At 36.2% G+C, this 14,309-nt stretch overlaps 1 protein-coding gene across 1 annotated transcript; it reads right to left on the minus strand.

Moving 5' to 3' along the window:
• Positions 1-6,988: 6,988 nt before the first annotated feature.
• Positions 6,989-9,010, minus strand: LOC121772512 (homeobox-leucine zipper protein ATHB-6-like). The gene is made up of 3 exons (XM_042169641.1): positions 8,783-9,010; positions 8,304-8,638; positions 6,989-7,436 (listed from the first exon to the last, which is right to left on the minus strand). The coding sequence occupies exons 1-3, from the start codon at positions 8,844-8,846 to the stop codon at positions 7,041-7,043; spliced, it is 795 nt and encodes a 264-aa protein (XP_042025575.1). The 5' UTR covers positions 8,847-9,010; the 3' UTR covers positions 6,989-7,040.
• Positions 9,011-14,309: the final 5,299 nt, after the last annotated feature.

Below are 14,309 nucleotides of genomic sequence, written 5' to 3' on the forward strand. Positions count from 1 at the left end.
ATGAATATGAATGACTATTTTGTCTTGTAATTTGTTGTCCATTTATTTATTTAACATTTACATGTAATTCCAAAAATATATAAAAAAGTCAAAATTAGCTACAGTAATAAAAATATGTTAATCGGGTCAAATTTGGACGACGGTTGACCGTCAAAACTGACGGAAACTGTTAAAAAATGACCTATTCGACATCGTTTTCGTATGTTTTGTATTCGATTTTCAAAAAGTGAATGTTCTGGACCAAAATCGTAAATCGGTCATATGTTTAGGACCAAAATAGTACGTAACTCTAATTCAAAACACAATGTTATGGACAAAAATCGTAAAATCGTCATATGTTTAGGACTCATTTTGGCCTTTACTCTTAATAGAAAAAAATATACATGATTTCTTAATATTAAAAGACCGTGTTTAATAATTTCATAAAATTTAAATTATTTATAAGATGCATCGTATTATTTTTATCTAGTTTAAGCAAATATCAAATATCAATTATATATTTGTGAGCATATATCAAATATCAATTTTATTATACTGCGGTATACCGTTTTATATCGAATATGTGGTATATATCGATATTATCGGTATACCGAAATATATCGAAAAAATATGTATTGAATTATTGATAAATACCGTTATACTGATTATAATAATAATATAATTATTTTTTTAAGGTTAAAAGTTTAAAATATATGAATAAATATCCATTTAATTTCGATATACCGTTCAGAACGGTATACCAAAGTTCGATATGATATACCAAAATTTCGATATGGTAACGGTATAGATATTATCCATACTGAAATTTCGGTATACCGAAATCCGGTATACTGAAACTTTCATTACAGTAATGATATGAAATTCTTTCATATCGATATTTTTGATACGATAACGATACAAATTTTTTGATACGATATATCGTATCGACCCAGCCATAATTTATTTGCAATCAGTTGTTTATTGCTTTCAATTGTTCTTTGTTTTCAAAAATCTCTAAAACTTTCGATTTTCCAAATAGTAATTGAGTTTTAGTAGAAGGTAGACAGTCTGTGATTATTTTCCCCTTGATCGATATCCGGTACTGACCTTTGGCTATACTAGATCTACTCTGTATACTTGCAGGTATTTATAGTGCTAATAAAAAATGCATCAATATGTAAGACTAAAATTGACCTTTACTCAATATTTGTCGATCTTATTATTCTTTGTTAAAAGACTTTTTATAAAGTATATGATTTTACTTTAAAACTTCTTAATTTTTGTATTAAAATAAAATAAAAAAGGATATAATATTACTTCAGGTGATTTGCCATTTCTCCAAAGTATTAAGTATGAAAAGAATAGTTTGCAATGACTGATCACTTTAGTAGGACTTATGAAGAGAACGGCGGAGGAGGAGCAATGGCAAAAAAGGATACTATCGAGTCGAGAAATAATAAAAGTATGCTCTATTATGTCCGAACACAAGATTTTCATTTTCTTGATCCGCCCTTAGTTCCAACTTCCTATCATCAAAATAATTTTATATCGGAATTTTTTCTGAAGCTTGACATCAATATAGAATACTTTCCAATCCCAATCCCAATCCCAATTCCAATCCCAATCCCAAGTCCAATTTTCATTTAATTTTTATTTCTACTTAATTAATTAATCAACATTGTTAGAAGGAAATCACGTAATATCATACAAGATTGGAGTGATTGTCTCTTACCAAGTATAGAAGATATGGGATCAATTATAATAAATGTAATTGCTAGGTTTACCTTGTATAATCACACGGTAGTCTCTATATAATAGAGCTTGATGTACAAAGATAGATATCAATGAAATACAGTTTATACCCCAATTCGACATGGCATCAGAGCAGGAGGCTCGAGTTGCTCATTGGCTCAGAAATTATTTCATCATAGCCTAATATACCGATCCCGACCTTTCGACCAAACCAATCCCGACCTTTCGACCTGAATCAAATAGCCAAAATATCCCAACCTGCAAAACCGAAAACATGACAGACAAGGAAGATGTCAAACCCGATCCGGAACAATTGACGAACCTGAAGAATAGCAAGAATGTTGTTGTGGCATTCAAACTCAATGGGAAGAACTACCCATTGTGGTCTAGACTTATGAAAGTCAAGATCGGAGGCCGAGGGGCCTATTCGCACATCAAGAACGAACCCCCAGAACCCGGGAGTAAGGGTTACGACGACTGGGAAGAAGACGATCTAGTGGTTTTTTCATGGATCGTAGATAATATCGAGAACGAAATCATTGCCGACTTTGCCCATCACCTAATGGCGAAAGCTCTGTGGGACAGCCTCGCCATAACGTTCGAGAACAAGGCGGACAAGTACCTCATATATGACCTGGAAGAGAAAGCAATCACTATCAGACAAGGAGACCTGGATTTAGAGACATATTACCGGAGAATCAACGGCCTATGGATTAACATCGACCGGTGCCAGAAACAACCCATCACTTGTTGCGATAAGGGCGTCAGCCAATACCGAACACATTCGAACGAGAAGAGGTTGTTCAAATTCCTGACCGGACTGAATCGTGAGTATGATTCCATCAAGCGAGAGATCCTCAAAGAAGACCCCTACCCATCAGTCGAGGCGGCCTATGGGTGGGTGAAGACGGAGGCGGCTCGACGGAATATCATGCCACCGGCATCGCCTTCCCCCACCGAGACCGTCGGCAATTACGCCGGAGACGCATCATCTGGGGGAATCGGGAGCGGGTTCTCGGCCCAGAACCAACGCTCATCTCAGCGACACGGACCACCGCGACCCGCAGCTACCGGCCGACCAGGATACCGCCAAGACACGTCAAAACTCTGGTGTTCACACTGCGGCAAGCAGAAACACACGTATGAGACGTGTTTCAAGAGATTGAGATATCCGGAGTGGTGGGAAGAGAGGCAGAAGGCGAGAACACCTCAATCCCAAGCCAAGTTAGCCGTGGGAGTGAAAGAAGATGGAGTACCGAGGCAAATCGGTACCGGAATCAATGGGGGAAATGGAGAACAGGGGCCGACGGTAAGCTCGGAGGTCCAACCTGGCGGCGGCAACATACGGGGGGCGGGTAATTTCGCCGGACGAACAGAGGCGATGGGGGGATCAGACGCGAGGAGTAGCGGCGCAAATGGAGGTAAAGGGTTTGGCTTAATGCCAAACCCTAGTTATTTACCTAAAATAGAATTGCTACCACATAAATCTCGTTTATTACAGAATGCACCCCGTAGAATTGCAAAAGAACCCCCTGATCCGAATAAATTCGAAATTGACCCCAGCTGCAATTTTAGATCTCATAGAAGGCCCTATTATCATAAAAATTGCAAATCAGCCCCAGCTTTATTTGATTATGTGTCTGAAAATCCTTTTGCACCCCTAGAAGAAATTTCCGCTGCGTTCCATGTTGAGAAAATGACCGATATACACACGAGGGGATGGATTTTTGACTGTGGGGCAACCGACACTATGACTCCAGATAAAAGTGATTTTGTTGATCTAAGTTGTGAAGTTGATAAATCATACATTAGAACTGCCAATGGGGAACTAATTACAGTTGTAGGGTTTGGAACGATTGAGATATCTCTCACTCTTCGCCTCAAGAATTGTCTATATGTTCCTACTCTGTCTCAACGGCTAATGTCCATTAGCCATGTCACAAAGGAATTGAACTGCACGCTCCTAATGCATCCTGATTTTTGTATCTTGCAGGATATTCAGACGAGGAGGATTCTTGGGCGTGGCACTGAGAAGCAAGGACTCTACTACGTGGACGAGATAGCTCAACATGGTAGTGCAATGCTGGCTCACGGATCCACGAAACAAGAAACTTGGCTTTGGCACCGACGACTAGGACACCCTTTCTCGGGTTACTTTAAACTTCTTTTTCCAAAACTTTCTATTCCTGTTGATTTTTCTTGTGCAACTTGTGTTTTGGCCAAGAGCCACAGACAGTCGTTCAAACCTACGAATACTCGAATGAATTCCATGTTTTCCTTAGTACATTCTGATGTGTGGGGTCCTGCTCCGATTGTGGGTGGAAATGGTTTTAAATATTTTGTGATATTTGTTGATGATTGCACTAGGATGACATGGGTTTATTTTCTGAAACACAAGTCCGAAGTATTTGACAGATTTACATCCTTTTTTAAACTTATCCAAACACAGTTCCACACTACTATTAAAACCCTTCGATCTGATAATGGGAAAGAATTTGTGAATAGTGCCATGGCTCAATTCTGCACCGAAAAAGGTATCATCCACCAAACTTCTTGTCCCTATACGCCCGAACAAAATGAGGTAGCTGAAAGAAAAAATAGAACCATCTTAGAAATGACCCGAGCCTTGATGATTGAATCCAAAGTTCCAAAATCTTTTTGGCCTGAAGCTGTTGCCACCTCCATCTACCTCATGAACCGGCTCCCCACAAAAATACTCCGGATGAAAACACCCCTTGATACCTTATCCAAAATTGCCAAAATTCCCGAGTACCTAAACCTGTCACCAAAGGTCTTTGGCTGTACCGTCTACGTTCACATTCCAAAGCATGAAAGAACCAAATTGTCCCCGTGTGCAACCAAATGTGTCTTCGTGGGGTATGGGTTACACCAGAAAGGCTATCGATGTTTTGATCCCCAAACCAAAAAGGTCATCACCACTATGAACTGTAATTTTCTGGAAACCGAATTCTTTTACCAAGCCCACCTTAGTAGTCAGGGGGAGAGTGATCCAGGTAGTACGAGTGACTATCTAAGTTGGGTCGTGCCACTGCCAAGCTCTTTGATTGAGGATCTAACAGAACCAGTTGTCACTACTGCCGAGCAGGTCTTGCCACAAGAGTCATCTCAACCACCAACCCAAACTCCTCCTCCGATGATATCCGAGGTAAATTCAGACACCGAACAGTCTTCCATACCTATTTCGACTGACCCAATTGAAACAGAACCTCAAGAAGAGGAAAATGGCGTTGATGGAGACACTGGACAGTATATACTGCCACACCGGAGTACAAGGGGGATACCGCCAAAGAGATATTCCCCCGAGAAGATAGGGAAAAAGAGCAGATATGGAGTGGCAAACTTCGTACAAGGGAACCTATCTAAAATGGCACGGGCTTTTGCGGCTGCGTTATATGAAGAAGAAGAGATCCCACGAACGGCTGAAGAGGCAATGATGCATAAACACTGGAGAGAGGCAATGATCACCGAAATGAAAGCCTTAATGAAAAATAACACATGGGTGAAAAACAAGCTGCCTGACGGTGCCAGAACTGTTGGATGCAGATGGGTGTTTACAATCAAGAGAAGGCCAGACGGGACGATAGAACGATATAAAGCTCGACTAGTGGCGAAGGGATACACTCAGATGTATGGCGTCGATTATGCTGAAACCTTCTCTCCGGTGGCCAAGATAAACACTGTTAGAGTACTGTTCTCCATCGCCGCTAACAAGGATTGGCCACTTCATCAGTTCGATGTGACTAATGCTTTCCTCCACGGAGAATTACCGAAACCTGTATTCATGGAACCACCTCCGGGGTTTACTGAAGAATTCCAGAATGGTGAAGTCTGCCAATTGAAGAAGACACTCTACGGCTTAAAGCAGTCTCCACGAGCCTGGTTTGGAAGATTCACTGAAGTAATGAAGAAATATGGGTATAAGCAGAGCAATTCAGACCACACCCTGTTCCTAAAAAAGAAAGACGGTAAGATCACATGTCTGATTATATATGTAGATGATATGATCATTACAGGAGACGATGAAGGAGAAATCAGCGAGTTGAGAAAGAACTTGTTCAGGGAATTTGAGATGAAGGATCTAGGATTGCTCAAGTACTTCCTGGGAATAGAGGTGCTTCGGTCAAAAACAGGAATCTTCATCAACCAGAGGAAGTATATATTAGATCTATTGGCAGAAGTGGGAATGATAGATTGCAAACCAGCAGATACTCCCATAATCCAAAACCATGGACTACAATTGAAGGAAGGCGCAAGACAGACAGACAGGGGGAGATACCAGAGGTTAGTCGGAAAACTAATATACCTATCTCACACAAGGCCAGACATAGCTTATGCAGTGGGAGTAGTAAGCCAATTTATGCATTCACCTCAAGAGGAGCATTGGGAGGCGGTCCTGCGAATAGTTCGATACTTGAAGGGAACAGTCGGACATGGACTCATGTTTGAGAAGCATGGACACATGGAAGTTCATGGTTTTACTGATGCTGATTGGGCAGGCAACCCAAATGACAGAAAATCAACTGCCGGATATTTTACCTTTGTGGGAGGGAATCTTGTGACGTGGAGAAGTAAGAAACAAAAGGTGGTGGCACTGTCAAGTGCAGAGGCAGAGTTTCGAGGGATTAAAAGTGGAGTGACTGAACTACTTTGGCTCAGGAAGCTTATGAAGGAGCTAGACTTGTATTCATTTAAGACGTGCAAGTTGTTCTGTGATAACAAAGCATCAATTAGCATATCTGAGAACCCAGTGCAACATGATCGGACGAAGCATGTAGAAGTCGACAGACACTTCATAAAGGAAAATATTGAAGCGAAGATTGTGGAGATGCCTTACGTCAAGTCCGAAGACCAGCTGGCTGATATCTTGACAAAGGCAGTAAACTCAAAATCCTTTCAAGAGGTATTACGCAAGTTAAGTATCGGCAATCCCGTTACTTAACTTGAGGGGGGAGTGTTAGAAGGAAATCACGTAATATCATACAAGATTGGAGTGATTGTCTCTTACCAAGTATAGAAGATATGAGATCAATTATAATAAATGTAATTGCTAGGTTTACCTTGTATAATCACACGGTAGTCTCTAAATAGAGCTTGATGTACAAAGATAGATATCAATGAAATACAGTTTATACCCCAATTCGACAAACATCACCACGTCTCTTTCCAAATTTCTTGAATTCACACATACTAATTTCACATTAACATATGACAAAATTTCCATGTGAATCGGCTTAAATTTAAAAAGAAAGAATCTTGATTATTCCCATTTATTTATAATATTAGTATCTTCAATTCCAGTGCTCATTACAGTACCAATGAAGAGTGGGAGGTTGATCGTCGGAAAACAAAGTGCTGCACGATTCCTCCCCGAAAAAATTGTGCTCCGTTTGGTAAAACTCTCCAACAACACTCGCCTCAAACCGCTGTGGACTGCCGTTGTTGTTGTCCTCATTCAGAATCGAGCTCGAATCGCTATCCGATCCATCCTTGAAATCGGCAAAAGCCGCGCCGATCGTCTCATTTTCCTGCGCATCGCCATCGCAATTCTCGAAATTCAGTTCCGCCGCAGCTCCGCCACCGTGGATTTCTATATCATATTTTTCTTCCGATTTCGACAGTGACGCCTCTTCCTTCACTGCAATTTGGGCCTCACCCACATTCAGCTCCGATTTCAGCTCACTAATCTGATTATATAAAAAAGCATTTAATTCCACGATAATTAAAAAACAAACAATCAAACAAATAGACTATATGTTATTCCATCTGTCCGCGAATATGAATCGCATTTCTTACCGGCACGGTATTAAAAACTACACTTCCTTCGTTCCAACTTAAGAGTCTTGTTTTGCCATTTTCGTCTGTCCCAACTTAAAAATTCTATTTCACTTTTACCATAAATAATAAGTATACCTCACATTCCACCAACTTATTCCACACACATTTTATTATAAACATAATATATATATAAGTGAGACCTCTATTCCACTAACTTTTTCAACTCACTTTTTTTAAAACCCGTGCCTTAACTAATTAGGACTCTTAAGTTAGGACGGAGGGAGTATTAAAAAAAGTTGATAGAAAAAATTAGTGATATATGAGTCCCAATTGTATAGTACTTTTTCTATCTCATAAAAATATGTACACTTTTTCCATTTCTGTCTGTAAAAAAAAAAGTACATTTTCACTTATACAGAGTTGTCTCCAACTCAATACAAACATTAATCAATTTATTTACAACTTATACTACTAAGATTCTTCATTACAACTCATCTCCTCTTATTCACTAATACTACTTTAATTAATATTTTCTTATCTTTTTTATTAGACTAATTGTAAAATAATTCTCGTATCATTTCAAATGTACATAATTTTATGAAAAATAGATAGAATATTAGTTTTAAATGAAATGTAAGTAAAATGAGAAAGTGGAATGTAAACCTATTACCGTTTACAATAAAAAATGAACTGAGAATTCTATTTGCAGGCATATAGAAATAGAAAAACGAGACTCTTATTCATATTGATAGAGGGAGTAAAAGAGTAAAACACACCTGATTGAGCAGAGACTGATTCTCTGTGTGGAGAGATTCATATCTAAGCTTGAGGGCGTCGTGGTTGGCCTCGAGGAGGCCGTAGTCTCTCTCTAGCTGCTTCGTCTTCCACCGCGCCCGGCGGTTTTGGAACCACACCGCCACCTGTCGCGGCTGCAAGCCCAGCTCCTGAGCAAGTTTGACCTTCCTCTCTGGCTCCAGCTTGTTTTCCACCTCGAAATTCCTCTCCAAAGCCTTCACTTGAACCACGCTTAATCTCCTCTTCTTCTCCCAAATTTGGCCCCATTCTTCCACGCACCCTTCTTCCTCCAACATTGTCTGAAATTCCACATCAACTGCACACAAACATAATTAAATAAGTGAGGAAAATGTTGAGTTTGCACAATTTAATTGACGAGATAATAATAAAAATTGCCCAAGAAAAGAAAATTCATAAAAAGAAAATGAACAATTCTCATAAAAACGAAGAATTGAAGCACCTGTTGAATTGGGAGAATTGGACATGAAACCACCCAATGAATTAGTGCCGTTGAGTCTCTTCATGCTTTCTTAAATAAAAGATAAAGATGGAGTCTTTCTAATTTTAGTATTTCTAGTTATAATTTTTGTGAAAACAAAACACAGAGAAGGAAATTTATGAACCAAGATAAAAAGATCCAATTTTGGGGAACCCCAGCAAGTCAGAACTTGATCCAAAGCTAAAGTTTGCATTTATTTTTATAGTAAAAAATGGAGTATGAAGAAGAGGGAAAAGATCAGGTTAGAATTGTAGTTAGAATTTGACTGGGGTTAGGTTAGGTTTCGCCACAAATGAAATGTACCCCAAATTCAAGGCAAATGCACTTTCTTGGGCAATCGGCTCAAGCGGCGCGGCTCGGCTTGCGATCTACGGCTTGGGGATTTGAATGATATCATTATCACCGTATCTTCAATACTGTTTCACACCAATATTTAATTATTTTCTTTTTTATCTTTTTATTTTTTTGATTTTGATTAAAATTCCTGCTATCTTAGTCTCTGTTTTTAGAGATTTTTTTTTATTTAGAAAATTTCAATCTTATAAAAAAAGTCATGGAAAAACTTGCATATCATAAACTAAGGTTGGTCGTGCAATATTGTTAATGGAATGGGGGCAATTATGAAAAATATTTATGTGTACTATTTCTTCCGTCTCAATTAAGTTGAGTTATACTCCCTCTATCCCAATAAATATGAAACATTTGGTTTTCCATACAGAGTTTTATGCAGTGTTGTTTTTGAGTTATTAAAAAGAGAGTAAAGTAAAATAGAGGAAAAAATAGAGATATTGTTGTTTCCATTTTAGAAAACGTTTCATTTTTAATGAGACAACCATAAAAAGAAAACGTTACATTTCTAATGGGACAGATGAAATATTTCTTTTTTGGGATGTTCTAACTAAATTGAGTCATTTTCTTTTTTTGATAAAAAATATAATATCTAATCACTTTTAGTTTATTCCATCACCACTTTAGTTTCTCTTTATCTTTCATATTTTATTCATCTTTCCTATATTTTAATATGATTTTTTAATCTATGTGCCCAAAATTTTTGATTCAACTTAATTGGGACAGGAGAATACTATAATTCTTCAATCTAAAAATAAATATATATCCCACTTTAATTTTGCATGAACTTGGAAAAATTGATGAAAAAATTAATAAAATATGTGTCGTATTTATATACATTTGTAGTAATATATCAGCGATATAAGTTAGTGCAGTGTTATATTCATTTACTAAAAAATAATCCATCCATAAAATAAAATAGTCAAATTTTGTATTAAGATCAATTCTGATTTTTAATCATAATATATTTAAGTCAAAAGTGCATGGACAAATTTATGAAAGGATGCGCATGGCAACAAGAAAATGAAAAAAATGAGCTTTATTTGCGTTTCTCTAAGAGCATCTCCAACGGAGAAGGTATATAAAAAATGTATATTATGTATTTGGAAAAGATATATAGAAAATGTATATTATGTATTTACCTTCTTAAAAACTGAAATATACCCTTTTAAAAAGTAACACGTTCCAAAGGGAAAGAGTATATAAAAAAGGTAAATTATTTTTTAAAAATAAAATAATAGTACAAAATGCATTAAAAACATAAAGTTTAATACCTTCTCAAATATCTTTCCCCATGGAGAAAGGCTTTTCATGAAAAAAAGACAAATATGATATTTATAAGATTTTACCTCTCCATTGATGGAGAGGTAAAGATACCTCTTCAAAATGGAAAAAATGTATGATACCTTCTCAAATACCTCTCTCATTGGAGAATGATTTTTCATGAAAAAAAGGTAAATGTGGTAGTTATATTAGTTTACCTCTCCATTTACCTCTTTCCTTGGAGATGATATAAGCGGAAAAATTGACGATATGTGAAGATAGTAGATTCATGAATTAATTGATAGTTGTATTTATCACAAAAGCAAATTGCCCATTTCATGAAATGTGGTCCATTTAGTTCCACCTAGAAAAATATAAATATTGACCATCTTTTATGACTCTTTTTGCCAAAACATTTGTGACATGGTCACAATCAATTTGTACATACTACAGAGCACTGCATAAAGTTCATGGCCAAAAGCCCATTTTTATACTGTAAAAGTCACTAGTACAATTTTGCACTACAATAACGTAAATGAATATTTGTGGAAATATATATGTTTTTGGATGCATGTAGACTAATCCATAAAGATAACATTAGATGTGTTACGATAGCAAATGGCATGTTCACTGTTCAATTTACCAATAGGGAAAAGTGATATTTTCAATCTGTATTAAATAGTGTATTAAGAAAATAGGACAATGGTGCTAGAACATAAAGTTCGGAAGACTATATTTTTATAAACGAGATAAACATAAATCAATTACCACTGGACTATAATGGAATAACCTACTAGTGGATTCTAAATTTCAGACATTTCCTAGCCTCATTTCTTATCTTTCAATCCTTATTTAGGGGATATTCTGTTGTCATAATTATTTGTGAGAGCTATTTTCTACTGACTATGTTCACATGAAATTTATGGTAGAGTAGTTGTTTTGTGCGCTTCGAGTGAAATTTATCAAATTCCAACCTTGTATCTTAAAACCTTCCATTCGATTACTAAGCTATTATTAATGTGAAAACTTATCCTCCGCCACCATTTGTGGAGCTCTAAAACTACGAAAGAAATCAAAACCAAAAAATGGAGACAACATAATAAATAACAATAATATAAATTTTGGGCACCAATCTATAATTTCATGAACAAAATTAATGTACCTACATGGCTTACATTGTATTCTTTGTGACTCGGAAATTGTACAAATAGTGTTCTCATTCATACAAAAAAAAGTTGAAACTCCTACCCTAAGGGCTCCCCATATTCCGGTTAGATAGTATTGTAAGGAGTGTTAAAACAGGATACGCAGTGACCCGTTAAGGAGGAGTGCCTAACCCACTTCCTGCTAGAAGTCCACCTACCAAGCCCTCACGCTTATGCTTATGCTTGAGAGGTAAAATATAAAACCCAATTAGTGTTTCCATGTAGGAGCATGTGGCACTAGCGATTTGTTAACCGAAAATGATTTTAATGTCCTTATCTTTACAATTAATTTATTTATATATGATTATATTATAGTTTAACTAAAATAATGGAAATGGAAACTACTATAACGGCTCATTTCCTACAACTAGTAATTCAAATTAGTCCCGCTAAATTAATTTTTTTTTTACATAAAACTATGTAACTGTAATTAGTTTTCATTTTCATTTTCAATTTCATTTATACTGAAGCAAGATCCGCTTGCAAGGGGTAGATCCGTAGGTGTTTTCTGGTGTGTAAGTAGGGGCCCCGCAATTTAATTAATTCTTTTTTGAAGTGGAAACTACAATTGAGTAATTTTTTTAAATCAAAACTATAATTTAGTAATGGTAAGTTATGGATAACTTGATAATGTGAGGGATGGAATTAAATATAAAATTCAATATTTTCTCAAACCCTGAAAATTATGAACTTTTTACTTTTAATAGTTAAACAACATATTATATATATATACCCTATATATATATGGATGTATTCATTTCCTTTTTGTATCTTTTGTTCTTTATTCTTTTTAATCTCAGCCCCACGATTTTGTCATCCGATGGTTAGATTGGTGCCACGTGTCATTTAATAATGCAGATTTTCAGTTGAATAATGCACACCGACTAATAATGCACTATTATAGTGTAATAATGCAGATTTTCAGTTGAATAATGCACACCGACTAATGATGCACCATTATAGTGTAATAATGCAGATCATCTGGACCGTTGATGAATGAGATCTAACGGCCCATATTAAGAAGAATAAAGGATCTAAGGGATGAATAGGAGAATAACGCTCCCATATATATATATATATATTAGTTTATTTATAACTTATATCATTGCACTACACTACTAATGATGTGGAGTTTACTGTCCACTGGCACTAATTACACTACCTTTATCTCTCCCTCTCTTGCTTTCTCTTCAAATAATTTATCCCATAGGTATTATTTTATAACTAATATTCTATCAAATTTGTGTTTTCATTAGGTTCTCATCCTCTAATTGATGTACTCTTCTACCACCATATCCGCCCTGTTGTCCTGCTCCCCTCCTGCCTCTTGGTTTTCTAGTGTTAACCTCATAAGATAGACTTAAAACATTTAGAAATATTTTGATTATTTCGAGTTATCTGATACCAATAGACTATTCTTTATGAGGATACCTTTTGACTATCCAATATCCGAATGGTTCCATGACTATCCAAGCTCAAATCCTGATTGCTCATGACAAGAATTTCCAAAAGCTATTTATTGAAAATTTGATCCTGGTGCCATCATCTTCACCGAGATTAAGCAAATTCTCAATAAACTGATGGAGACATTTGCGACATCCAGTCTGATCCCATCATCGAAGACACGGTCCAGAACGACGACGAATCTCCTCAAGCACTGGATGAAACACTTGCTATGGTGGAAACCAAAATTCCTCCAAAACTCCATAACTCAAAACACTTTGGGGTCATTATTGGTTACATCACTGAAGAAGCAACGACAACGAAACATGAGATTATTTTTCTGACTACCACCTTGAGGGCAAGGTGGTTTTCAACCTCAAGGGTGTTGGTAGGGACTTAGACTTTTACTTTATTGTAGAATCGAGCTGATAATATCTCTGTATAAATTTTTAGTTATTTTATAATTTATTGTTGAGTTGTTAGGATTTGATTTACTTTATATAGTGGTTAGAATTTGATTTGTTTATTTTTCTAATTTATATGAGCCACGCATATTTATACTCCATCCGTTCCACAGTAATAGAGGTATTTCATTTTGAGTACTCGTTTTATAAAAATGATCATAAATAGTTAAACTAGAGAAATAGTAAAGTAAGATAGGTAATATGGTAGATAATACTCTTTTCTACACTATTCTCTATCTTACTTTACTCTTTCTCTACTTTAACCATTTATTATCATTTTTTCAAAATGAGTGCTTGAAATTAAATACCTCTATTAATGTTGAATGAATGAAGTAATATGTGCAGAGTCTTTTATTATTATTAAAAAACGAATAGAATAAAATATTTATCATTCTCTCTTTATGATTTCTCCCTCTTAAACTAACACTGTTGTCTCCTTTCTCTCCCCTCCAACATGCAAATTCCTTCCTTTCTGTACTGTCACCCTCATTTTGCAATTCTTTTACCAATTCATTTATGTTTGTGCTCTACCAACCGATAAGGAAGATAAACCCTATCACTATATATGAATTATAGTTTTGTTTAAACGTACGTATGAAACATGCCTCCGGCTCCAACCCACTTAAGATATCCATATTTTATTTTAGTTTATCACATTTAAATGTCCATTTTCTATATTTGAAAATAAATCTCTCTATTCTCATTAAAATATTCGACTACTTTTCTATTTACTTACTCCACATAAAATCTCGTGCCACTGAAGAA

The sequence above is a fragment of the Salvia splendens genome, chromosome 16, assembly GCF_004379255.2.
Source record: "Salvia splendens isolate huo1 chromosome 16, SspV2, whole genome shotgun sequence".
Lineage (NCBI taxonomy): Eukaryota > Viridiplantae > Streptophyta > Magnoliopsida > Lamiales > Lamiaceae > Salvia > Salvia splendens.